This window comes from Neodiprion lecontei, chromosome 2 (assembly GCF_021901455.1).
Source record: "Neodiprion lecontei isolate iyNeoLeco1 chromosome 2, iyNeoLeco1.1, whole genome shotgun sequence".
In the NCBI taxonomy this organism is placed as follows: Eukaryota; Metazoa; Arthropoda; class Insecta; order Hymenoptera; family Diprionidae; genus Neodiprion; species Neodiprion lecontei.
In genome coordinates, this window is record NC_060261.1 from 1,620,375 (window position 1) to 1,648,147 (window position 27,773).

A 27,773-nucleotide genomic window follows, 5' to 3' on the forward strand; every position below is an offset into this window, starting at 1 on the left:
TGAATAACAGGATAAATCCACATTTTTTTTTTTTTTTTTGCAACACAAAAGTGGCACGTAAATCTCATTTTCGCCTGACTGTTAAGGGGTTAAGGACAGAGTCAGAAATTTGAATTCTTTACGCTTAAAAAATTCGTCTATACATTCGTTTCATAGATAACAGGTGTTACATCCTCGTAGACTTCCTTTCGTCACACTTTCGCGGTTTCTCTACAACAATTAACGTCCTCACATTTAACCAGAGTCGATTTCTAACTTCCAACAACCGTTAGCTGGGATAATTAGAATCCTGAATGGGCTGCCATTGTGCCTGCCGCGAACAGGTGCCTCGCCTCGAGCCAGGCGGCAAGCTACATTCGCTCCATTGTAAAATTATCGATAAAACACGAAGCCGGGTTCTAATTAATCTCGGATATTCTCGCGCCGCACCTGAGAAAATTGTTCGAATATGTACGACGGCGTTTTGATAAATATTTTTGTTATTTTCATTCGAAATCGAGGTAAGTCATGAATTAAAAGAAGCGCCGATCGGCTGCAATATAGACGTTGTAACAACGCTTTAAACTCGAGGAACGCCTGCAGGTACCGCGTGTATAAAACCTTTCATCAACAGCTTGAGTTACATAATTTTCCGAACTAAATGGTTCTATTTTCAGGCAGACTTTTCGACCCCGGAGTCACGCGAGTGTCCATCACGAGGATGCGGGAGTATTGTACCGACCGTGTTAAATTTAAATCTTCACTCGTCGCGTTGTAGGTTCACTCTGCGCACATCTGCGTATCAAGTATTTACGATAGCCCGTGTAGCAAAATAAAGCTCGCGAAGCACACGCGTGATGCGCTGGGTTCGTAGGTATGCAAGTATATTGTACCTATACTCCAACGTGCGTATATCGCCTTTCCCGAAATAGACATCTGGGATGGTTATTTTCCTTCCTCTCCTTCCTCCCCTTCCTCTTTTCTTCTCCTTTCGTCACCCCCGTCTTCATCTTTTTCTTCTTCTTCTTTTCCTTCTTCCGCAACTGCAGGTGGAGTCGAGTTTACGCAAGAGAATGCCAACGACGCGATATTGATCACTTGGAAATGTGTATACCTATGGCGAAAAACATGAAATTACGGTGATACATGTAGCTGTATGATTTTTTGAAAAAAAAAAAAACAATTCTAAATCAAAATTACATCGTTCAATACGAATTTTGAGTCTGGGTTCTAGTTGTCAAATTTTAATTTCTTCTACGTAAATAATAAATGAAAAAATTGTTTTATCAGACAAAAGTTTGCTTAAAGAAAAATTACCTATTTTCTGAAATATTTATTGTAAATAATAACCGCGCTAACTTCAATTTTGCGTTTAAATCACATTTATTCAAAAATAATAATTAATAATAAGCTAGGAATGTAAAAGAATTGATAAACAAAGTTTAAAAATGAATGTTTTTCGTACTTCTTCTATTCTTCTTCATGCGGACATTTTCGTATCAAACCCCAAACGTAATCTTCCATCGTGCTCTAATTATACTGCTCCTGATAACGTTAATAACGACAAAGTTCATCACGTCTTGGTGAAAACGTTTTCCTTTTTCTTCCGAACAGGCACCCATATTAGCTATCAACCAAAAACTCTTCAAGACTTATTTATCATCGTAAAAAAGACAGAATCAAACTTTACGAGTAATAAGTAATGATTTTGGTTATTATTCGATGTATAGAATAGAAATGTATCATCTCAATAGACACTCCACAAAAAAATATTTTTCTTTCATCGACCTGTGTCATCATTCAAAGCCACGTGTGCGTAGGATTATATTATCATCGAGATGATTTTTCACCTGTCGTACATTAATTGCATTGAATCAGATCGAATCATGGGACATTGGTTTTCTTCCCGCTTTAGCCACCCGCTGGCTATCCGCAAGGCTAGATCGGAAGTTATAGGATCGCGGTGACCCCGAGAGTTTTCCAGGGGTCGACCTTGGGGGGCGACCAAGGAGTTCCAGGGACGAAACGGGGAGAGGCGTTGTATCGAAGGAATATTAATTAGGCAGATAAATACCGGGGTGTAGGTATAATACGTTAGGTATGCCTGTAACCTATCCGTCCATGCGTTTACGTAGGTATGTCTCGTGTCTGAATACATGTACCTATATTCAAATCGCGACCGTGGCCGGAGTCGCGCACGCCTAGATGTGTTGTTTGCCAAAATATATGCAGAAGGGAGTCGTAATAATTTATAACCGGTGACAACTCCGCGTGTTGTACGCTAGTATAGTTATACATACGTAGGCTGGAAGGAAGAAAGGAGGTGAGAAAAAAAAGGGAGAAATCGCATCGCGAGTACATAAATAACGCTTGTGATACACGTTGGTGAGAAAATAGAGGTATTCTCACGGTTGTTTCATCGTTTTTTTTTTCATCATATTTTAGTCTATTTTGTCTTCTATCGAATATAGCGATCGCCACTAATAAGAAGCTAAAAATAATCGATGCTTCGATTAATCGGGTCCAAAGAAATAATCGAACACGACTCGATTGAATCGGTAAAAGGAAATCGATTAGTCGATTATTTCGTATTCTTATTTTCAAACGGTGCATATGGTACCAAAGTTTCGCAAACTTCAGCCCGTAGTCTTTTGATAATTTATAGTTTCATTTGAAATATTATTCAATTTCAGGTGAAAATATTCATTCATCTTTCACTAGTTACATGAAATAAGTGTACTTACAATTAGTATGTAAAACGATGATAATAATTGACTCTAATCACATAGCGTCGTTCATAGGAGTAAGAAAACAAAAACCGATTGTGAGAAAAAATAATCGAATCGTCGATTAGTCGAGTTTGAAAAATAATCGATTATTCTTGATCATTCTTAATCGAATATCTTCAGACAGATAATCTTAGAGTCAACAGTTCCCGGGTTTAGTCTTTTTTTTATAATAATAATAATAATAAATTCTCACGCAGCTCTGGTTATATCGCGTAGATTAACGCGATCGCTCAGAGGCCTATTACTAAATCGGAGAAAGAAGAGAAACCAAAATAAGCGTACACGAGTATGCGAGACTGTTGCTGCCAATCCCTGAGTGTTTCGATTCTCCGGATGACGATGCGTAACCTCTTCTGTGTACAGCTGTACACACATAAGTACGTCAGACGTACGTTGGAAATACACGTACGTTGTACCTACGTACAACTCGGGATGCGGGTTTAAAATTAGTTTCGGTTTATTTTCAGCCAAAAGTCGAGTAGTATACCTACACGTCCATGTGTACGTGTAAGCATACGCGCGTGTAATTTAACTGCACGTTAAGCACACGTTCTTATTCGATTCGTAAACCATACACAACAGTTGGCATTGGTTAGGATCGAGAACTGAGGTACATACGTGGGTTTCATCTGGGAATCACGGTGCGCGTTCAAATCGCCGCCCCCCGGCTCCAAGTTTATAAACATCTTTTAAGATGCGCAAATTGCGCAATCCGCGTTACACGTACCGTATGCAAGTACGAATGTTGGATAAAAATAATGTTGCCGTACATCCCATTCTCTTCTTAATATAATATACGTGTATAAGTATGTACCTATGTACGTTATACTGTGAGCCGAAAATAATAACATACGTAAATACAATTTTAGTTTGCGTTACTGTATCGTTATCATATTTATACAAATATTATATCGGTGTGTTTACGTTTATTGTTATGGGTTACTTATGAATAGTCCGCAGCCGCATTTCGTGATCGTGCGTAATTATACAACGCGAGCCTTTGCTCCGTGAAATTTTTTTTCTCTCGTTTACACACTTATCATTCACTTTTCTACACAAGTCGACAATCTCTTCCGTGCATGCTTGATCTATACTTAAGAATTGATATGGTATAATACGTTGACTGAAGACTGTTGAAGACGTTTATCCTAATGGGGTTTTGTGTGTTATATGGGATTTCGAGTTAAATGGCTACCGCCGATAAAAGAAGCTGTTTACAAAATTTTGGGATCGTACGCGCCATTTCAAAAAAATACGAAATTATCGATTAATTTTTACCGATTCAATCGAGTCACGTACGAATATTTTTTTGGACCCGATTAATCGATCACTTTTAGCTTAGTGGCCATCGCTACCAGGGGTAACAGTTTTCAAATTCTTCACATAGAGGTGATAAGAAAACACACGCCTCACAATCAGAGTCGTAACGCGTATTGGACTTCGCTTCTTTCGCCGTGCGCTCAATTTAAACCTAATTGTCATTGTAATGACCGTATCGTGCCTCGATTATCGATTAACTTGCGGCCAGTGCGTGCATTGCGAAGTTGGTATTTTCTTTGCTTTTTTTTTATTGATTTTTATTCAAGATCGCGAGGGGAAAGGCCGCCGCGCTATTGTGTCACGAGTATGAATTATAATAGCTTGAGAGCTTACGGTGTTTGTAATGCAAATTATGCGCTTGAATAGTCGATACATGTGTGCAAAGAGACACATGCTTAGATGCAACGAGTATCAGCTGAACGATTTTGAAAGTTTATTCAATTTTTCATGTCACGGGTCGTTGGAGGCCTTTGCCCGTAAACCACGGGCCAACTGTGTCTAGGTCATCTATTATTAGGCCTCCTTCTTATATCCCCCCCCCCCCCCCCCCTCGATATGTCACAGATGCGATCGGTTCAATTATAATGTGGAGCGGTACAACACAATCAGTACAATAATTATAACAGCAGTAACAATAAGAATGGTAGCGCATTTTGAAGATAACAGATTGCTTGGGATTGGGGGTTAAAGAGAAGAACGAACCGAAGAGTGAGAAATCGAGACACGTCAGATATTTGAAATTGTAATTGTATATTTCAATTGATAACGTGCATATATTGATGAGTTTCACAGTCAACGAATTCCGTCATACCGACGAAACTTGAAGTTAATTAAGGTGCAATATCGGTTTTTGTTCCTCTTGAATTGTTTGGTATGGAAAATAGCGATACTGCGACACATTATGCATGTATGAACATCGATTAGCTAATTATACTTCAAGTGGAAAATACAATGTAGGATATTATTATTATTATTAACATTATTATTGTTTTAATTCTTTGTCTATCCATTTGGCAACAGTCAACAACAATGGAGTCAGTTAATTATTATTTATATTATAATAATAGTACTGATGGTAATAGTAATACAATATGAATTTATCTCGCATTTGGTTAAACACACCGCGACGTAAATGTTTTTCATATTTCTCCCCTTACTCTCTTATAATGTGTTACAAGCGATCATCGGACTCAACTAATCCGTATTTCAATACCTATACGTATAATGCGGGAACGTCTTGCTACCGTTCAAACTGCTCTAACACGCAAAGTTGGATGGGAAAATAGGTAAATTATCAAGTACCCAAAAATTTCCTGACACTCTTTCATGGGGTTATGATTCAATTGGTATAATTGAGGATTCTAACGACAAGAGTTTAGCATGAGTTTGTTAATTACTCAACTAGTTAACTTTTTACTGCAAGACGATTCAACACAGCTGGTAATATCAACACGTTACCTTAGGATTACTTTAAGCATACCGTTGATTTATAAAACGATGTTTTAAGCGCAGCATCCGTTTAAAATTAGTTAACTCGCGAACAAATGGCGATCTCGTAAATTGAAAGAATTAATCTCGCACGTTTCTAATTTTAACGCCCTTTCACTGATTCTGTCGAACCTCAAGTTATGGAATGTTCCCATACGATATATATGTATTTGTCTAGTTAAACGTGTACTACGTTTTCTTCCCTTTTTGCAAATGTCTCGAAATAGTAAGAAAAATCCAGGATACGATGATAAATCCGATCAATTAATCGTGCACGCCAGCAGCCTAGAAATTTCGCAGAAAATATCACTTTTTTCATCTTTCAAGCGAATTCAATTTCTGTACAGAGAAGAATCATTTTCCAAACTGACGATCGAACTTTTGAACTATTCTCAAGATGTGACTCAACCCGTTTCCATCCTCAATTTTAGTAATTCTTAATTCTCTACCACCACCACTACTGCCACCAAATTTTGCTGTTTTCAAACGATACCTCAGTTAGGCTGCGGCAACGGCTCGATTTCGCGTCTCAGTATCAAACTCTTCGGATTGCTTCTGCTACTTGGGCTTCTTCGTTCCAAAATTTCTCACTGGACCCAAGAGGCCGGAACCCACATGGGTTCAGTTTCTACTCTTATAATTGCGTTTACGAGCTGCTCAAAAGCCATTGACAGGTCTGCATTGATGATAGTTTCATCGAAATGATGAGAATAGTGGTATTCTATTCGTTCACTGCGGTGAATCATTTCGTGGAACTCGTCGTCCTGAAACAGTGTCGATTAAGAGGAATAATGTGCTAAAACAAGCGAGAAAAATATCGTAGAGTTGACCGTCATTACTCATTTCCGTACCGTAAAACCCCGTGAGTTTTTCTCGTCAAATGTGGATCTTGCCCTTGCTTCGTTCCTAGTTTCTTTAAGGATCTCGAATTTAGGTGGTTTGATGAAGATAACGAACGGCTTGAGCTGCGGATTCCGCAGCATCTTGACGGCCTGGTAATGCGGGCTGAGCACACAAACGTATCCGGCATTCACCAGGGATTCTACACTCTCCCTGCTTGTGCCGTAAAGATTTCCTTTATATTCTCCATACTCTACGAACTTCCCAGAGGCTATGTCTTCGGTGATCCTTTCACGCGTCACGAAGAAATACTCTTTGCCGTTCACCTCGCCAAGTCTGGGTGGTCTTGAAGTGTCTGTTTGATGGAAACAATTGTTCGAGTCATTTATTTATTTACTTATTTATTCATAATAAAGGGGAAGTCCCTTAATACACGAATGATACAAGAAAAAAAAAGTTTTGATAGAATAATAAAATATTAACACAACAAGATAGCAGAAAAAGGAAAAAAAATACTTGTTTATATTTTAAAATTCACAAATACAATACAGGGAGGGCTATTGCAAGGATCAAACTGATAAACGTGCTTGTTACACAGTAGAGACAGTTTGTTTACGGGAGATATAAAATTGTAATTAGGGTTATCTGTAATTTCGAAAATCCGAGGACCTTCAGAAGCTGGCTTGTTTATTTCATTGATTTTCTGGCAGAGGCATGCTTGCAGAATGGTAATCAAATTTATTTTCTTCAATATACTCACAGGGGATTGGCGTCCTGTATTTTTCTGGATCAGTAGCAATGAGTCTGCGCTTCAGTTCGTTCCTGCCGACTCCAGGAGGCCCAACAAGAACGATGGGCCTGTAGGACCCGGGCCTCGGATAGAGCTTGGCGACTTCCTCGTAAGTTGGCATCTCCTCTCGGTCAAAGTCATCGTTTTCTGCCACGTCATACATGATCTTTTTAGTCTTAAGAGCTTGCAAGTTGCACTTTGTGGGCACGACGTGCGAGGAGGTCTGGGGACGAGGGCACAGGGCAGGCAAAGGCACTGGAACAGAACACAGACCTAATCGAATGTTAGGGATCTGAGGTGATTAATTGTTGTTAAGAGTAGTTCCCAATTATTTTTTTTTTTTCAAATATCTTCAACGTTATTTTATCCTCTCATTATAAATTCCATCGATAGAGTTAGGAAACAAGGAAGCAGGGGATTGATTGCTGCATTTATATCCACAAACAAGCATCGTTGTAACTGGGAAATGCAAAATATATTAGTTAGCCAAAATTCATGTCTTATATAGAAACAAAACATATTTGGAAGACTTTTTCGAACGTGTCAAAGTGATCAAACAAACTCTAACAAATTCGGGCACACACATGTATGAAATACAAAATCTTTAACTTTACCAAATTGTGATGATCGAATGAAATAACACTCGGGTGAAACTATTTTGATTGTAAAACTTTTTAAGCAACACCAAAGGTACTATAATAATTCAGCAGCACGTCCTTCACATTCGACTATAATAAGGTAACGATCAATAACCTACTGCAGCTGATATTTTATACATACAAGAAGTTTTATTAGAACTAGAATAAACCAGGGGACAATGAAATTATATACATCCATACTTGAATACACTCAGTTTTATAAAACTATTACAAAGTTCTGAGTCTTTTTTTGAAATACATCTATAAATAAAAATACCTATAGATCTTCAAAATCTAAATAATCAAACTATTAATAGGACAGCAACGTGTACCACTTACTTATGTTGTCAGTTTCGTCATTCTGCTCCTTCATGTGACGCTGTAAGACGATGATTCGCTCCTGGAGGGCTCGGCTCGGTATGAGACCAGCTCGCATATTGCGATCGCCTTCACGTCGTGCTTGCCACCTTTAAATACAATGTTGTATCATAATTATTCAGTAGAGTTTTTATCAATTTTGCGAATAGAGGAGTTCGAGAAATTGCTGACATTTTTTAATTCGTGCTTTCAGGACTTAGAAATTGAAGTAATGTCCTAAAATTAGAGTTTTTTGTTTCAGCCTTTCTCGCCTGACGACGATACCAACCAATGAGAATCGTCCTGACTAACAATATGAAGTACATCTCCCTTGACAAAATCCAAGCCTGCTTCCTTGCAAGGTATGAAAGGATCATCAGCCGCGGTGTATGAGAAATGTGCCCGAACACGAACCTGCGAATGAGTATTTAAGAACTACTTCTAGGCTCAACATATACATAGTTTGAAATTAGAACAGAAATTTAAGGCGTTCCAAGCTTTCGTTTGAGAATATACCTCATTACCTTGCTTTCCCTGACGCCAGACTTGCTATCCGCTGGAATAATCACAAACGAGATGGTGCCTTTCGTATTTTTCTAAATGAGAGAAAAAGAAAACATTGCAAAAATAGAGACGTGTACTTATTAAATATCACGAAATCTTAAAAAGTGTGCTCACCAGAATTTCCAGCACATAACTCGGTGTCTTTCCTTCAACGCTGATACCATTCACCTCGCAAATCTCGTCGCCGGCGTGAATAACGCCGGATCTATCCGCTGCGCCTCCCAGCATTATCCGAACAAAGATGATCTTGCCGGTTTCTTCGCAGTTTCTTATCGTCGCCCCCTATAAAAAAATAGAATCTGATATATAGGGTTATTTTGTTAGGCGATGCCTTTAATCAAGTAAATAATATGCGATTGATCAAGCTGCACAAGTATGGTTATTTGTTTTATATTTTTCCATCCAAGCATTGAATTCTATTGAATAAACGAAAAGAGAAACAGCTTTAAAATTCAAGCATTCCACTTGGAACAAGAGCCTGGCATACCAGACGGTTACTATTTCTGCTGACTGTGCAGCTTAGAGTGAAATCAGAGAACACAACTCGTCTCTCGAAGCGCAAGAATTTAACGATCGTTCAATATTATCAAAGCATTCTTTGAATTTTTCAAATTGACTGTAAAATGTTATGTTTATAAGGGTAATAAACTTGGCAGCACAACGGTTTTGAAACCGTACTGTAAAATGCACGTACTGTAAAATATTTATGCGATCAGGTTGCCAAATGGTAAAAAAAAATTGGCCAGTTTATTTTTGGTAAAACAAAACTACACGAAAAGCAAAATTTCTGAAACATTTTGATTCAGATATTTTTTTTTTTTCATTAATGAGAATAACATTTCCAAAGCACAGTGAAGAACTTACCACAAATGGTTCAACTTCAGCACCACACTTCAACGCAAGTTTGTCAATGATAAAAGATATTTGTTAATATATTTAGCTTTTCAATCACAATTGTGTTTCTCTTAGAGAGAAAGCTAATGTATCATCGTCTTCTTAGTAGAAAAGCAGTCGCAATAAATGAACCCTAACTATAATCTCGCCTCTTTATATTCTTTTGAAACTAAACGATTCCCAGCAAATCAAGTAATTGAACGTACCAAAGGCTCGTCGGATTTAACAAGCTGTACAAGTTTGACGTACTCTTCATCTTCGTCGACTTCCGCGTGTATTTCTGGCGGCCTTGGGTAGTAGTCCTTTTGAGCAACGGAGTCGTGAGCGCACAGCAAGCCCTGCAAATGGAATATTTTTGAAAATACCAAGAAACTAAAAATCCCGAGAAGGAAAGTGGACAGGTTTAACAATTTCGCACCCCTCGATCTTGAATTTATTCGCGCACGAAGCCTTGATATTTGGAAAGGAAGGGTATACATGGATATTTGATTTCCGAATTGTCTACCTTACAAATGTAGTTATGACATCCTACCTGGATATGAGGCTTCTGCAATAGATGAAAGAGTTCCTTGCAATCTTCGGATACATGTGTCCTTGTCGATAGTAGATCCAAAACATCGATGTCGACATCCATGGCATTAGAGAGTACAGGAAAAAATTTGTCATCCTTTGAGTTGCTGGTTATCTTGTTGTGAACATTGACCAGCGCATTGAGCTCTTTTGATCTGAGCAGTTCGCTCAGAAAGCCAAATTCTTCGTCGGTGCAGCTTGGCAGTTCCGCCTTGTTCTTTTCCAAGGAGGCGAGGAGCTTTGATAACGCTGGAAGTACAGGGATTGGAATAAAACCAATTATACAAGATAGGAATAAAAGAATATACACGGACAAAAGAAGCGTGAAACCGTGACTGTAGCACGACACGTTAACCAAAGCAGTGTACCTAATCAGTCAAACGCACCTGCATCCCGGTTAACGTTTTCCATGACAGCTGTCGTAACTCGTGGCTTCCCCTTCCGTGAGTCAGACGCCGGCTCGTCATTCGCAAGAAACTCTGAAGCTGAACGCTGCAGGCTAACAATAAAAGGGGTATTTTAACGTTTGAGTGACAAAAGAAGATCGCCGATGTTGCCACTTATTGTTAGGGGATGAATTAATCGGCTCGGAGCCGCAACGGACGCGTGATCCTGCTTTGTTTACTTTTATTCGTGAATGCGTAAACATGCGTGACAATCACCGCTGTGTCGCACCGAAAATACGCACGCGACTAGCAATCACTGTTATTCAAGCGTACGACGGGTGGACGGAGGAGGGGAGAGGAGGGCGGAGAGATTATTGGCTCGTGTAAGGTAGGTAACCGAATTAGATTGAGTTCAACTCTCTCAGCGCTCGGAGTAGCGGCGACCACCTCGAAGGTACTGCGATCGCGAATTGCATCGCGGTATTGATCGCTAGCTGTCTGTCCCACCTCCAAAGAATCGCGCCGCTTCGCTCGAAGCTATAGGTTCATTATTCGAAAGGACAGCTCTCGCTCTTATGTCAGACAGAAGCTAACTATCAGCGATACTAACGTCGAACGCTCGTTACGTAATTAATATACGTTTGAAAATTGGCCGAGGTGTGCCTAGAGTCTGGTTCTAGCCGCAGTACATAACTCGTAACTGGGGCAGTTGGTGAATGGAGGGTCAGTGCTACGAGTATAAGCAGAACGGTCGACGTACTCAGTACATAGTAGATGATTTTCCCGATCGAACCGACATTTCGACAGGTGCAAGCTATGCTGGACCACCGGCTTTCAACACCGCGTTGTTACGGGGCACCAGCGGGAAGCAAACCAGGCAAGACTGCCGAACGAATCGTACTGCAGACTGGCACTAGACCGAGCCAAGGCCAGGTGGAAATTCGGGGATGGGGGGTGCCGACATCGCGTACAACGCGGCGCACTCGTCGCTGAGCATTTGACTTTGTTTTCGGTAAAGTAACGAGATTCCTGCTATTCAAGGCTGTTTACCGCCATTTCATATCAGTTCCGTGAGTTTCCTCGTGAGAACGAAGAAGATCCGAGTGTAATCAACCGTTGAAGTCGTCTCGGCTAGCCGACTATTTGAAATCCCAGCGGTACGCAATGGGGATCACGTGTCCGAGAGATCGATGCGAGGTTGTTGAAAATGCCGCGTCGCTGTTTAGTTCCGGATTCGTCCGCATCGTCAGGCTGGCTAACGAAACGTGCGATGGTGGGACGGCAGCACTGGTTCGTATGTGTACAATTGTACATGCAGTTGTCTACATCAGCGACGCAAAGGGCAAACTGATCGCGATTCGCGGTTGTTCTCTCGCGTGAAATTGCATTTGTTGTATATCGATCTGTGATTGCGTGGTGTTTTCGTTCACTTGTGAGATGACGAGAGAGTGTCGTGTGGTGAGTTAATTCGGCGAGTTAAACGTCCAGGAGGATCTAAGGGTGCGAAGATCGTTTCGTGGTGAGCGCAGTTCGCCGGTAAGTTGAAAAATCCTGGATAATTTTTCAAATAACGTATACTCGATGTCGCGATCTAATCTCCGTGTCGCTATAATCTCGCGGTGGTCAATACAACCTGCATCCATCCAACCCGCCCACGCAGAGACGACGACCAAACAAATTTGACATGGCGTTGACACGGCCCGCGACAATGTTGTTTATTTTTCTCTCGCCCCTCTCCCTTCTTCGCCGTGAAAAGCAAAGAAAAGAAAACGCGAAATTTCCGTCCTCGAGCACGCCCACGTCCGCTTCTCGGTTTATTTCATTATTATACGGCAGTCTCTCTTTCTCTCGCTCTCTCTCTTTTTCTTTCTCGCTTTCTCTCTTCTCTCCTCCGACATGCTGCCTGCCTCCTCGGCGTCGTTCTGTTCTGACCCGGCGCTACTAGATGTAAAATCACGCCTCCCTCCCCATCCGAATCCACAAGTGGTTGTCGCGTGCGAACCTCTCGCCCCCCGCCCTCCGACCCCCCTTGTAATGTTATCGCGCCGCGTCGAGCCGATTGACACTGCTGAGATTTCTTTCCGCCTCTTTATTTGTTTGTTATTTGTCCTTTCGTTATTTGAACGCTTGTTCATTTCTTTATTTCTCATTGCAGAATTATCGCCAGAAAAATCTAGGAAGAATTCGGTTTCTTCACGGCTTGGCCCTTTCGTCGTTTTGGTGAGTTGAAAACCCCCTACCTATTATATTACCCGCTACCGTTATTCATATTCTTGTCTGTCAATGTCAGTTTATAGGTATGTTTATTTATTTATCGGTTCTGGCTTCGTCCACGCTCTGTTTCAGCTGATCGGTTTTTTTTCCAATTTTTGTTTATTATCAACTGAAAACGACGCCGTTATCCGTCACCGTGCAACCCTTCTAGATATCTCTGTAACAATATAAATAAACAAACGAATTAAGGATGCCGACTTATCGTTCGAGCCTGTCGCATATCCGCGCCCTTTCTTACCGGCTATTCTTAACTCTCGTCGTCCCTCACAGATGTCGCGATCTCCTGGTTTCTTTCGAACTACAACCACAGGCCGTTTGAACGCGAAATTCGTCAAGTGAGAGATAAAACGTCGAATCAACCGTGTAGTTCTCAGTTTCTTTGTCGAAGAAGTTTAAAAAATTAGATGCAATTCATTCAAATCGCAATTCTTCATCGTACTCACGAAGTTTTCAAACTTTGTTGTTTACATCAAGGGACCGGTTGAAGTGAGTCGATTTTGACGGTAATCACATCGATCGCCTTTCTTAGCTGATGATTGGTTTTTGATTCCTGATGCAGATATTATCCGACTTCCGATGACCAAGCGATTCATACTATTCACCAAAACGACTAGAATACATACAATTCACGAAAATACCTTTTTTTTCCGTATGTTTACTTATAACAATTATAAACAATTATGGATTCACAAAAAATCTCAATCATTCCAAATTTCGAGTATTTTTGTTACCTGAAAATGTAAAAAAATTCAGGATTTTGCGTGGAATATCAAAGAAAATGATAAAAATAATCACAAAAAACAAAGAGTGCCACTGCAGTGGCTTCTGCGACCGAAAGGGTTAACAGAAGTGCAGATAAGGTTGTAGATCGAGCTCCTTGGCAGGGTGCAAGGCAGGGGTCAAAGGTCGTCTCGGTAGGCGCGAAACATTAGCAAGGCGATCGGAGTGGTTGACGCGCGGAGCGTTTAAAAACAGAAACATCAGACCGCGGGCGTGGCGGCGCCTCGACTGGCTAACTTTTGAATTTACTGCCCGGACGTATTGGCTACGAAGGGAGTGAAATTAAGGCTAGTAAAACATTTCCTCCGCGGCTTTTCGCTGTTGTACCTACATTCAGACACTACGTACAATACAAGTCGCCCAGCTCTGCAGGCATGTATATGCAACACACCCTCCTCTAACTGCCTCCGCCGCTGCCCCATGGCACGGATATTACAATTTCGCTCGATACTTTTTACTCCGTGTCAATTAATGCCTCCTGCCGCGTATATTATTCACGCGCACCCTGCCTCTCTCTCTCTTTCTCTTTTTTCCCTTTTTCTCTCTCTCTCCCTCCTCTCCTTGGCTTTACTTGGTTCGGTTCACCCCTCACGGCGTGGGCGGCGGTGTGCGTCCTCCTCCACACCCAACATCCACCACACCGCCCCTGTTTAGTCCTGTCTTCTTGCCTCCTTAACTCTCTCTCTCTCTCTTTTCCCGTTCCGATCCACGAGTGGCTCTCTAGCCTCTTGATCGTTCAAAGTCGTCGTTCTCGACGCTCCTCCAAATCCTATAACATCGCGTTGTATTGTAAATATCATGATGATTTCTTCCAAATCGGGCTAGAGAGTAGAGACTAAAGATATCGAAGTACAGAAAGGCTATAATATCAAATTTTTTAAGAATAGAAGAAATTTGCATTGTGTTGAAATAAATGTGTAAAGTGTCAAAATTATCGAGGAGTACAGGAATAGAATCATAAAATAATGTACAAAATTTCCAATTCGTCGAGGTAGGTTAGTTTTGACTGTTACCTTTGTTAGTGACAACGTTTTGGAGAAAAAAAATTTTTCGCTACCCAATTTTCTATATATTTAGATGAACGATAGAAACAATTTTTAAAATTTAATTTTAATTGAATCATGTTAATCACAATATTTATTTTGGATTACGCGACATGTTTAGGTTATGAACAATGTTACATCGGTTATTTGGAAAAATTAATAAAAGATTAATACAACGAAGGTAAACTTATTGGATAATGAGAAAGCGATTACCTATAAAATTTTGACATCCTACAGGCTTATGTATCTTCTCAGAGACCATTTCGGAGGAATTGAGTTAATCAGTTAACGTTCCGTGTCTTCACCTTTCTATACATCGTCTATTTGTACTTCGACTTTCCATCTCTTCAATTTTCCATAGCCCGAGGACTCTTCGCATTTCGATTACTTCTACGAATTAGATTTTCGCATGTTTGAAAACTTCATCCTCGCCAATTTTTCGCCTTTCAATTTAATACCAAGCCATTCTATATAATTATTCATCTAACAGAGTTGACTGCACCAATCCTCGTAATAATATCGTCCTCAAATCGTTGTCGCAGACTAGATATACGAGGTGTACCTGCATACGCACGATGAGATGCGCCGGGTAAAGAGAAAAGGAGTAACCAACCTCTATAGCAGAGGAGGCTCAGTTTATGTACACTTTTACACGTATAATAACAGGGCTCAGTTGGTATACGTATACAGTATGCAGTCACACAGTTATGTGCGTGCAATTTACGCGTAGACGCACATGCATAGTGCATAACGCACGTTTGGTGCAGGTTAGGTTATTATACCCCTTGAATGTTTAATGTGTTTGCCTTCTCTTCGTTTTCGCTTGCTTCTGCCGCTTCTGCTCCCGCTTCTGCACCGGCGTGCTTTATATTTTACTAAGTAAATTACTCATGTTTTGTAGTTTTTTTTTTTTTTTTTGGTTTTTTTTTTTTCAATCTTGCTTATTTTTTCACGTCACGTTCCGTTATTACCCGGGCGGTATAATCGATACGCGACCCTCTCGAGCAACAAATGTAATACGAAGCTTATACTGTAACACGTTGGCTATATCCCTGCTGTTGCATAATATGTAGGTAAACCTTCGACTGTGTAAGAGAAATCGAATTTATAGTGTCTAAGTTTCAGCTCTTGATATTAATATTTAGACGTGTCTAATCGCGGTTTTCTATTTCCCATTCAAATAACACGGGAAAATTTGTTTTTATTTTCTAAACTTTGGAATTTTATATAACTCGTCAAAGCGTTATTAGTCTACCGATAAAACCGTAACGTACTTTTGTAGAGAATCGAACGTTCTAAAAAAAAAGATCTTTTATGATTTTACGATAAATCCACTCTTTCAAAAGTTATTTAAGGTCTAAGGTCAACAAAAGATCTAAAACAACTTTTGAAAGTCCAGCGGTATACAGCTGAAATAAATTTCAGGATTTTTGTTAAATCGCGACCAAGTTTGAGAAGTGAAATAATTTCCGAAGTCAAAGTTAGTACTTTACTTCGCAAATTTTAGACTGTCTAAAATTTGGTGAAAAAATTAATAAACAAAAAGCACTCGTATTTTGTCGAGGACAACTTATCGAGAGTCATTCTGAAATGAATTAAAAATTGCGCAATAATGAATTTATCCCTGATGTTTCGTTACTTTAACGTAGCTAACTTCAGTATCTTAACAATTTTGCGATCACGCGATGATTGGCTCAACGATCGTGTCGAAACGTAATCCAATTTTTTTTCTTCGTTGGGTGATTTTGCGTTTCGATCGTCTTCGGTTGTACGTTGTAGTTGTTACGTAAACTGTAGATATTTATACAATTTTTTTTATGTTTTTTTTTTTTCTGCCTCTCTCCGTTTTCATCATCGAGCTTATAATCCGGTGATAATTCATCGGCGATTCGCCGATGGTGAAGAAAGGCGGGAAGGGGGGGGATGATAAACAGTTTTTACTGTTTTGACAAACGGAGAACGGCGGTAAAGATATTGTAACCTATATTATGTAGAAAAAGCGGCGCGGTATTTCGGTTGGAATGCGAATGCGAGCTTTGTGTGTTATATTTATTTATTCTTCTCTCTTATAATACCTATAATTCTATTATAGGTAGGAGCTGCACACATTGCATCTTATGCCTATTATATTATATTTTTCCTTCGTACTTGCACAGTTAAGCTGCTCTTTATATGTATAAGAGAGGTAGGAAGAGAGGTTTATTGTAATCTGAAAACCGTTGTATCAGTGACATAATTTTAAAACAGACGTCGACGTAACTGGTGCACATTTCTTTTTTCAAGAATCTTAAAATTGGTTGATTATTAATAGTCTATATTGTTTCGATTTCACAGACCATATGTAGAGATTTCGTTTCTGGTTTTGAGATTTTGTTCAGAGATATTCGGATTCTCTTTAGATTCAAACCTAAACGATAATATTTATTAATGAGAAAACAAATTTTCTTTCTTTGAACGGAATTTAATTTCTTTAGATCTGAACAAGGATCTTTACGGTTGGCAACACGGGTATACGTACGCTGTTAAAAATTTCTGTATAAAATTTCCTACACTGTATTGGAAGTTTTATTCGTAAACGGAACAGTGAATTCACCATACATTTGCCGTTTATTTAATTTTAAACAAATTGAAATTACTTGTTTTTTTTTTTTTTTCTGTTTTTCCTACAAATTTTATCTAAGTCAAAAATTTTTATCGTAAATTTAAAACAAATACGTAATAATTTACATCGCTGCATCGAATTTGTAAATTTGCAACCTGATTTCGTAAGTTTAAACCGTATTCTACGGCAAATGTGTAGTAAATTAACAATCATTTTTAACACAGTTTAGGACCTTCGTATTCCATGCTTGCAGCGTATAACGGGTGTATTACAGACATTACTCATAAGGGATATGCTAGTCGAATGATTTTGATTGGCTTGCTGCAGATGGATAGATAGAGAAAGAGAGATAGACAGATGGATAGATGTATATATGTAGAGAGAGAGAGATAGAGATGGAGGTGAGGCTTCGCACGAGGGCTGAAACACGTCGGTGGTGTCAGATGAACGTATAAATATTAATATAATGCCACTGATTGCGCCTGATTGTACAAATATGAGGGTGTATTGTACAGTGTGGTAGAGTATCGGCCTGTATTTCACGTATAATACTGTAGCGCATGACGCGAATATGCATCGGATATCTCTTGAACGTCCGTATTACGATGTACAAAGGTGGGTGGAATTTGACGCATATGAAGCTGACACAACCACTTGGGTATCAACCAGTCGAAGTATACCTGTGCAGGTATTTAGCGCTTTTTTTTTTTTTTGTTGCTAATTAGTTGACGTAACGTCGATTTTTTTGCTCCAGCCGTTCGCGAGCAAACAGTCACGATGAATAGGTACGGATAAAGCTGGAGGAAATATCCGATAAGCATGCTGTATTTTGCTGCTTATTAATTGTTGTTCAATTATGCTAATTAGGACGGCGAGATGTCATCGCAAAAAATCACCCCGAGTGCCTTGAATGATCGTACCGAGCATGACGCCGAAATTCCATTTCAATATCAAGCTTCGACTTTGATTCTTGTGAAAAAAAGAGTCCGCCGAATTTGTTGCTCCAACCTCTGCGACAAAACACCACCCCGCTTGGTACAGATCCTCGGAAATAGGGATTGCGATGATATTAGGTAGTCCTGATTAGCGGAAAATTTAGTCAGTGGCAATTGATAAGCGACAAAATATACCGTGCTTGTAAAAATATTTTGTCCACGCGTTTTTGCGCTCATTCTAGCTCGATCTGTGCCTAGCGGAGTGGAGCAACAAAATCGGGATTACGGCGACTGATTAGCTACAAACGAGCACTGAATACCTTTACAAGTTTCGATTAGTTGTGCCCAACTGGTTGTGTCAGCTTTACACATTAGAATTTAACACGTTCAGTTCTCGTCTCGTTCCCTCTCACTCTCTCACTTATTCTCGCAAATGCGCACTTTGTTGCATTCCGACGAAGTCACTTTTACGGACCTTCGTTAGCATCGACTAAAAGAAAAAAAAATAAAAAAAAACGGGAACCTAGGAAAGTTTCTACCGCTGAACATTTGACAAAAAGTAGTATCCGAACGATACACGATTTTTAACTGAAACCTAAATCAAAACAATAATCGAATATTCGGTTCCTTCTCTTTTAGTTTCGGCCAAAACCGTAAACGAAATCAAAACTTGTCTAGTTGAGTTAAAATTTAACTAAATTCTTTATTATACCCTGAAATCTAGTGTTTTTCCTAGATTTGTAACAGATTATTCGATTACATTAAATAAAAGACTTCTATTTGTTACGAAATAAATTTATTTGTAGAATGCAATGTAGGTACAAAATTAATTTCGAACATAACCGAAATCGAAACTAAAACTTGGGTCGGTCTTTAGAAGAAAAAAAACACACACGCGCGCAGAAACAGAGGAACATTTAAGTGAACTATCGAATTTCCAAGGTATAATCTCATATATTTTTGGCATTTTGCAATTTATATATATATATATATATATATATAGGTGCGTATACGTATCCAGAAATATCAGCTTCTATGACGAGGATGAAGTTAGTAACGTTACCGTAACGACGCACGTTTAGAAAAAAAAAAAAAAAAAACTGCCAATTCGCATCTTTACGACTTTCCAAAATTTAGCAAACCATCATAAACAAAACACGTACACTAATTGTGAAAAGTGATCTTAAAATTGCCCGATGCCTTAAAAATTTGATCTCCCGACTCGGGTATTCGTTGCGTTAACGGTTACCGACTTTAACCGCCTCCTCATCCTCCGTACGCTCATCAGCCGGATGAACGATCACGGGGACCCAACAAGGCATAAAACCGACGTATAAATTGAATTCGATGAAACTAACCAACTAACCAACCGCATATTATATACCGTGAATGCATCCACACTCGGTTGTACGCGTAGCATAAACCGCGAGACGTGACGATGCCGATGTGAAACGAGGCGTGTGCCGATTTATTGGAAACGCGCGCTCCTTATCAAACGGAATATTTTTCACCCCTCCGCAAAGGGGACCCCATAGGGATTCGGCAAACCCTGCGGGACTCGCCCTCCTCTCTCTCTCTCTCTCTCTCTTCGATGGCTGTTCGACAGATGCACGGGAGGCGAGTAGTGCCCTCGAGGAAATTGGGGGCTCTTCTATCATCCCCGGGTGTGCCTGAAGCAGCCCCCCCGCGATGTTTAAATTTGAATTTCCTATTGGTTATTAGATCGGGGATAGATATTGTAATCACGTTTTTAACCGGCTCCCTTTATATCATCTCATCTCTGATGCACTCGCTCCTCTCTTCTCTTCTCTTCTCTTATATTCGTGTCTCCTGCACCCCGTCGCGAATTATATATATATATGTATATATATATTATATATACTCACGTATAATGCATTTCATTTCCGTCATTATCAAGCATTGCGAACTTATCGTAATAATTAATAGGTCCAGAGGCTTTTCCTATACTACAGAGTGCCACTAGAGTCATCCTCATTTAGGGTGTTGACGAATTTTTCAAGTCCCACCCCCAATATCAACTGCCAATATTTCAAAAACAATTGCCTGATATCATCAGATTTTTACCTCAACTCTTAATCAGTCCGCTTTGTGATCGAAGTTGCTTGTGGAAGTAACATGGGGGAAACTTTTTTTTTAGTATATATTTTATTGCAAGAGTAATAATGTTGAAAAAAATTTATAACCGCGTGGTTTTTTTAGTCGGCATCAGTGCTACTATCTGAAAAAAATACACATCATCGTACCAGCTAATCTATACGAATTGGAATTCCTCTAGATAGTAAAAAAAAGTCATATTTCGAGGGACGGTCCCATAATGAACATACACGACGTATCTTTTTTCTTTTTCTCTTTTCGTTACACCGATTTTGAACAACACGACGTGTTCGGACAGTTATTTTTTTCATTATCATTTCTCTTTCAATCATATTTTAATTCATTATACGTCATAATCATCATCGGGCACCAATGACGTTGGTGTAACAGATGCGTAAATTATATTTTATTATTGCCATTATTGTTATTACGCGAGAATAAATTTCTACGATCAAATAGCGTTACATCGTGTATAAACGGCACGTTCACATTCGGCATTTAGACAAATATATAGCAATTTATACAAGAATTAGGAATAAATCGCTGCAGATGTCTTTTTATAATCGTAAAGAATAATTAATCTTATACATATACCCGAGGATTTATGACGGTAATTTTCTACATCGTACATACGTAGGTTCTTACATGTACATATATTACATACATGCACGCACGTACGGTTTACCAAAAATCTTTACGTATATATTATAAACTCGAGAGTTCAAGACAAATGTATCAAAATTTATAGTTATTTCGCTGAAAAAAAAGTATCTATATTTGACATTGATTTGACACTGACAAATACACCGTATTAATTATCTAATGTCATCTTTTTATATATGTATGTATACGTATGTAAGTAGGTAGCTATTTAAACGTCGAGAGAAGTATTTCTCAATAATTTAGTCTTATATTTGACGTGAGCAGAAAAAGAAAAAAAATCCAAAAATTGCTCATTATAAACACTTGCCAAGTATATTCAACGTCGAATTGAAGAGAGTTAATTTATGTACATGATATTTATATACGTAATATGAAATTAATTCACGCAACTCGTGGTGTAGATCGTGTCGTATATATTCTTTCGAAATAATTTTATAAAATCAATCGGTACGTGTTCGATAGTTCGGATCCATTTGAAAATTAATTAATGATATTTGTACAACTGTTTGTGTTTCAATTGTATGTAAAAGTAGCGGAGATATTTTTCTACGTTTTAAATGTAAAATTAACAAACGGTTTTAGACTGGCCATGAGCCAGCCATCGAACTTCCGGTTCTCCCACTGCAGATTCTAAGTTTACAGAGAGAGAGAAAAAAAAAAGAATGATATCCAATTCGAATTTTGAACTACAAATTCAGGTTCGCGATTAACGATTTTAATACTACTTTACGTGAAAATATGACGTGTTGTTTTTATTTTCAACCAGTATAATGGATCCGTCGTTACAAATTTTGGGAGTCTGATTTTGGGTTCGTTATCGGTGATTCAGAAGACTTCCTCCTACCAATTTCTATCAAAATCGGAACGTTGTTGGATCTTTTTCCACCATATTGGATCACCATTTCGGATTTCGCAATCCGATTTCAGATTCGTCATCAGCCACCCAACAAACCCAAGAGTACCAATTTTCATCAAAATCCAAATGTTTTGTAATTTTTTTTTCATCAGTTTTTATCGAATACGCGAAATTGAATTTTTGTAAATCTGACCTTAGATTCGCGATCAGCGAGCCAAAAAACCTCACCGTATCAATTTTCATTCAAATCTATTTTATGTTTTGGAATTTTTTTATTTAAACCATTGGAAAAGCACCGTTCCGACCAAAGTCAAAATCTAATCAGTTCCAATTCCGGAGAAGCCGCGTCGATTGAGACGAAAATCATTGAAATGATCGTAAGTGATTTTCTAAACTTAAAAACGTTGAGATTTAGCGAAAACTCAACGTTTCACTTTCAGAGTGAATTCGATAACTTCTTTTTATCGCTGAACGCAACGAAACGGGAAGTTGAAAATCAAATCGTGCCTTCTATGTCTGATATATGTTTAACTGTTTTTTTTTTTGTTTTTTGTTTCTCTTCGTATACTTTATACCCGCAGAACGATTACGGTCGAACAGCGACGTTCTTTGGCAGGATTTCGATGCGTGTATTACATTATGCAGAGTCGCCCGGCAGCCCGGCTGTCCGTATAGAATCGTCGGGTTGTAATCACTTTTTGCGAAACGGAAATAAAAGTTTGATTGGAGGGGTATGTAGCCCCGGGGCCCGGGGAAATCTAAACGGCAATCATGCATCGGGGCCGCCGAGTAGCAGCAGCGGCTGCCTGCCTCGCCCCCTGCAAACATATATATATATATGTATGTATGTAACACACACGCGTGTAATATACGTGTAATACAATACAGGCGAGTATCCACGTGTGCCGTAGGAATTGTAGGTACCCACCTTCTTGTTAACAACGCGGAATATCGAATACATTCGTCCCTTTCCGTACATTATACATTTATATACATGTTGTATATATGTATATTATATATATATATATTATTGTATTATATATATCTGTGTGTGTGCGTGCGTAAGGTTCGGAGGGTAGGAAGGATAATCGCAGGATTTACCTATCAGATGCTGTAGGGAGAAGAAGAGCGAGCGGTGTGATGGTATCACTGATCCTCGTGACCCGAGCCATCTAATTCCATCCTGATCTAGAATACGGTAAAACAACCTCCGGAGTTTAGCGAGGTCTTCAGTCTCGTTTAGAGAATTGTTATTAATTGAAAGTAGGAGGTATTTCTCTCTCTCTCTCTCTCTCTCTCTCGCTCTGTCGCTTTGGGGAGGTTTTTTCATTTTGAAATATATAATGTTGGGAGATTGGAGCGGGATTGAAATTATAGGAATTTGAAAAGTTCCGAAAACGGTGAATTCCGAATTATTTTGTGACGGAACTTGAAGTTAAGAAATCGAACTTTGACGAAACAGCAAAGTTTCGAATGGTTCGACGATGAGAAAATTTAAAAATCCGAAACATCGAAATTCTGAATGAAATTTCACGACTTTGATCTTTCTTTGTTTTGGATTTTCGGTATTTTTACGTTCGGAATTCCGGTGATTCTGATTTACGGTTTTTCACATTTTTTACCACCCGATCCCGGAACTTCAACACCGCATCTGTATAAAACATACAATATTTTCTCGATATTTCACTTATCGACTTACTGACAAGCTTATTTTGGTTTTTTTTTTCGATAAGAAAAATACGAAACGCGTTGCATTACAGCAGCGGCAAAACTTGGGTTCGGAGGTTGGTTCGTTCTTTCCGCATTCGATCAGAAACGCCCCTCATCGTATATACGCATGTATGTAATACGTGTATATATATTTATCATACGGAGGTATAATATCGTTGTGCAGAATCGGGCTAACATTGGTTGGGATGGTTGGGGTTGAAAGGAGGGGATCGTTACGTTTCGAACGAGATCGCGTGTCCGTTGCGAATCTTACGCCATTTTGCGGTGATTCCTCCTTTTCTCTTTTGCTTGCTCGGTTGGTGTATTTTCTTCTTCTTCTTCTTTTTCTCATTTTAGTACTTACGTGCCCGTTTTTTCTTTCCAATTTTTTTTTTTTTTTTCTTTTCTTATTTTCTCTCATATCTTCTCTTTCTATTTCCCCTCTTCCTTATAATTCTTCATCGATATTTTTTACCCGCCCACTTGTGCACGGCAAGCGGGCAAGCAAGCACCATACTACTTTTGCTTCTGCTTCTGCTTCTGCTGCTGGTGGTGGTGGTGCTGGTGAAGCAGGATTCGAAGCAAGCTCGAAAACAGCAGAAAGGCTAGCCTGCGATTACACCGCGCACACTGCACTGGCTTATAAATATGCAAATAACCGACGACGCGGGTTTTCAGTGGAGGAGGAGGAGGAAAAGAGTGCGGGGCGGTTGGAAGAATTGAGTGTATTACGGTAATAATTATTGATTAGCTATTCGTGCTGCTGCTTCTATCTTGAGCTCATGCTGATGTTTCTTCGTCTTTTTCTTCTTATTATTATTATTATTCTACTTCTTTTTCCTTCGCAGTCTTGTATATATGTATATTTAGGCGTGCCAAAAGAAATTTCATTTTTTTTTTTTCTCAAACTCGCATCAAAATTTCGGTGGAGCATCTCGAATAGAATATCTCAGTCACATATGAGCTCTCAATATTGATATTTAGAGGTGCCTAATTTTTTTTTTCCATCTTTCATTTAATTGACATGTGTAGAAAAATTGGGTAATTTATAAACTGTCTCAATATAGAATCTTGTAGGAAATTTCACGCACTATGTAAAAAAGTACGGAGACGGAATTTTCCATGACTTTAACCGGTCAATAGATATTCAAGATGATTTAATGATTGTAGGCGAATGTGTATCGTGAACTTGGCTTACCTTATTTTTCGAAAATCGAATTCTTTTTTCGAATTCTAGGTTCCATTCGAATAGTTCTAGACTTATTTTAGATGCTTGAAAAATAGTTTTGTCGATTTTGGTAGTGAAAATGGAACCTAACACTCGTGGGCCAACTTTAGAAAACCGACGCAATTTTTTTCGATTTTTGGCAGGTTTTGAAAATTCGAAAAAATGAACAAACAAAATATCTGGAAATCCAGATACTACTCCTAACTTTCTCAACTTTCATCGGGTTACGAAATTTTGTTAGAATCGTCGACAGAACTCAGGGACGTATACCCAAAACTTCCGTCAGAACTGCCGGAACTCGAGTTGACAAAAAAAGTTTCTAAAATCAGAGAATGATTGCCGAAAACCTCTCGTAACTTTGTCAATTTCGATCGGAGGGCAACATTTAATGAGGATTTTTGGAAAATGAGAGGTCAAGTTCACAGAGGTCCGTAAGATTCGTTGAATCCTGTATCGCGGTGTCTTATTGATCCGCAACGATTACACGAAATTATCCATCGAGTCTGGCTTTTGCAAGAGAAGAGATTATACCTAACTCTATAACTTGGCAAATTTTTTTTCTCTCTTTTAGGTACTTGATTTTTTTCACATCGTCCTTACCGTTTCAAATTCAAAACAACAACAGCAACAGCATCGGCATCAGCAGCGAAGAAACGCGGTGCTAATGCGCTGTTTGCGAGATGCTCGTGATGGTAAAATCGGTGGATAATTCTGGGTTTTCGTTCCCGCGATCCCAGAGATCCTCGAACGATCCGCGAGACGTATTCGAAGAGAGACGATCGCTACCAGTCTTTACACTACCTTTATACTTTATTATTCGTTCCTATACCATTTTGATCGGTTGGCCAGCCCCGCTGAATAACTACTCCCCTTGTATTATCTCTATCTCTCTCTCTATCTCTGCATGGTATGGGCATATAATACCACGCGGTAGAACCGTTATTATATATGCTCAACCTCGATATCTGATCACGCTGCAGAGATACATTTGATGAGATGCAGGAAATTCAACACGCGCTGGCAAATGGAAAGTAAAGGGTGCCCGCCATTTTCCACCCTCCACCGTCATTCTTCCTATTTCTCACTTTGCGCATCGTACAACAATTCGTATTCAACGAATGTTCGTTCGTAGACTTTGCTGATTTAGGTTTGCGGGAATTTTTAGGGTTCCTTACCTGGAAAGGAAAAAACGGAACCTTTATCAGGATCGTTTCGTTGTCCGTCCCCTTTTTCTCAGGAACGAGTAGATGTATCGAGTTGAAATTAATATCAAATACCGAGGTCCACGGTCCCTTGGAGGTGTAAAAAATTCAAGCTTATAAGTCAACGCGATCGAAAGATACGCCCATTTGTGTCACGATTTTTACACTCGTAAACTCGCTCGTCGAAATCTGTAGGGAACTTCTCGTTGACCTAGAAGCATGAAATTTGGAGATGAGCAAGTTCTCGCAGCACAAGCGAAGGAAAAAGTTCGAAAATAGTTAAATTATAGCTATATCAAATAAAAAAAAAAGATCAAGTTTGTATGGAACCCTCAGGACGTGAATCCTACTCGCATTTGTCCGGCTTTTTCAAACATTAGACGTATGTTTAAGTCTTTTTGCTGTCTTGGATTTCAAAAATGTATGAATTTTAATCAAACAATTATCTCTCCTATACAAAAATCTTATCCTTCTTCCCCTCTTCTAATGTTTCACTCATAAATCACTCGTATACAATTATATCTGCATTTATATAGCTGCACTGAATCGCTGTATAACAACGTGTATAAATTTGCTCGCGAAGTTTCAAAGATAAGGTTATTATTATTTCATCGTAGAGCAGTATTATCGCCGCCCAATGTTTTGGCATCGGTTTACATACGTTTCATGCATGCACACACATGGACATATGTATTATACATGTTGTACGCTTCTGCATACGTGCGTAATTATATCCATTGCGCCGTTTAGTGGTTGTTATAACGATAGGCGTGATCGACCCACCTGCCTGTCTACCTGCGGGGATTTATGATTTATGTAATATTGTTATTTGATTTTTTAATCGGTGCAGGTCCGCGTATACTGCAGCCTGCAGGCCGGCGTATGAAACATTATAAGTTATAACTTTGCGCCCGCACTCTCGATCGGACGTAAAAAGCACGCGTTTGTCTGCGGTCTCGAATCTACGAATTACCGCGGAAAGAAGGTTTGCGAATCGTACACCGAGAAACATTTCATTTGTTACGGTAACTGAACAAAATTTAGTAAAACAGGCATCGTTAAAAAAACTGTTTGAATATTGTTCGGATTACGAATAGAGAATAAGAAGCGCGACGACGAGAGAACGTTTTGCGTTTTATGTTTAGAGAAAATTTATACGAGGTTGAAGTTAGTAACGTCGTCGTAAAGAAACGTTGATAGAAAAAAATCATTATTTTCTTACTGTTACTATGATTTTTTCCAAGGAACTAGGATTGAAAAATATATGTATATTTTGCTTTATTATGATTCAATGAATTTCAAACAGTTCGAAAATTGCGAAATAACGGTTTTTCCTCGGCGCGAATAATTACGATAACGTTACTAACTTCAACATGGTAAATTTATACCCGTACAGTATCCGGGAATTTTGGAAAACCTGGAAATGTCGTGGAATTCCGAAACTCTTTAATAGCCAGGGAAATGTCAGGAGTTTACGCGGAAAGTCGGGAAATCGTTTGCTATATTTTTTTTTCTCACACAAGTACGTCTCACAATTTTTTCAAGCTTAAGGATAGAAACTTTTATACCATCGCCAGAAGGTTCTCTTCAAACTTTGAATGATCCTAAATATTATGCTCATCGGCTGTATGGGACAGTCTGACCTAAGTTACGGTTCGTACTTTCATAAAAAAAAAGAAAATTATACGGAAAATACGTACATTTTTGTTAATTTATTCGAATTTGTCAGGGAAAATTATAAGATTTTTTT

The 27,773-nt window shown here is 39.0% G+C and overlaps 1 protein-coding gene and 1 long non-coding RNA gene across 11 annotated transcripts in view; one reads left to right on the plus strand and one right to left on the minus strand.

The window, feature by feature from the left end:
- The window catches only part of LOC124292701, a 17,565-nt gene extending 7,763 nt beyond the window's left edge, over positions 1 to 9,802 (plus strand). For all 4 annotated transcript variants that reach the window (XR_006902573.1, XR_006902574.1, XR_006902575.1 and 1 more), the window contains 2 exons: positions 7,179 to 7,315; positions 8,464 to 9,802. This is a non-coding gene — a long non-coding RNA (uncharacterized LOC124292701). The remainder of the gene's footprint in view (positions 1 to 7,178; positions 7,316 to 8,463) is intronic.
- Positions 4,820 to 11,511, minus strand: LOC107216965 (MAGUK p55 subfamily member 7). Of its 7 annotated transcripts, none has more exons than XM_046730173.1 (12): positions 11,376 to 11,511; positions 10,616 to 10,728; positions 10,192 to 10,478; positions 9,866 to 9,997; positions 9,630 to 9,656; positions 8,880 to 9,047; positions 8,726 to 8,797; positions 8,491 to 8,615; positions 8,184 to 8,311; positions 7,177 to 7,353; positions 6,428 to 6,771; positions 4,820 to 6,340 (listed from the first exon to the last, which is right to left on the minus strand). In XM_046730173.1, exons 2-12 carry the CDS (start codon positions 10,638 to 10,640, stop codon positions 6,164 to 6,166), a joined length of 1,662 nt encoding a protein of 553 aa, XP_046586129.1. In that variant the 5' UTR covers positions 10,641 to 10,728; positions 11,376 to 11,511; the 3' UTR covers positions 4,820 to 6,163. The 7 variants fall into 7 exon arrangements, with proteins under 7 accessions (XP_046586129.1, XP_046586127.1, XP_046586125.1 ...); XM_046730171.1 differs by having other exon boundaries at positions 7,177 to 7,461; XM_046730169.1 differs by having other exon boundaries at positions 7,177 to 7,479.
- Positions 11,512 to 27,773: the final 16,262 nt, after the last annotated feature.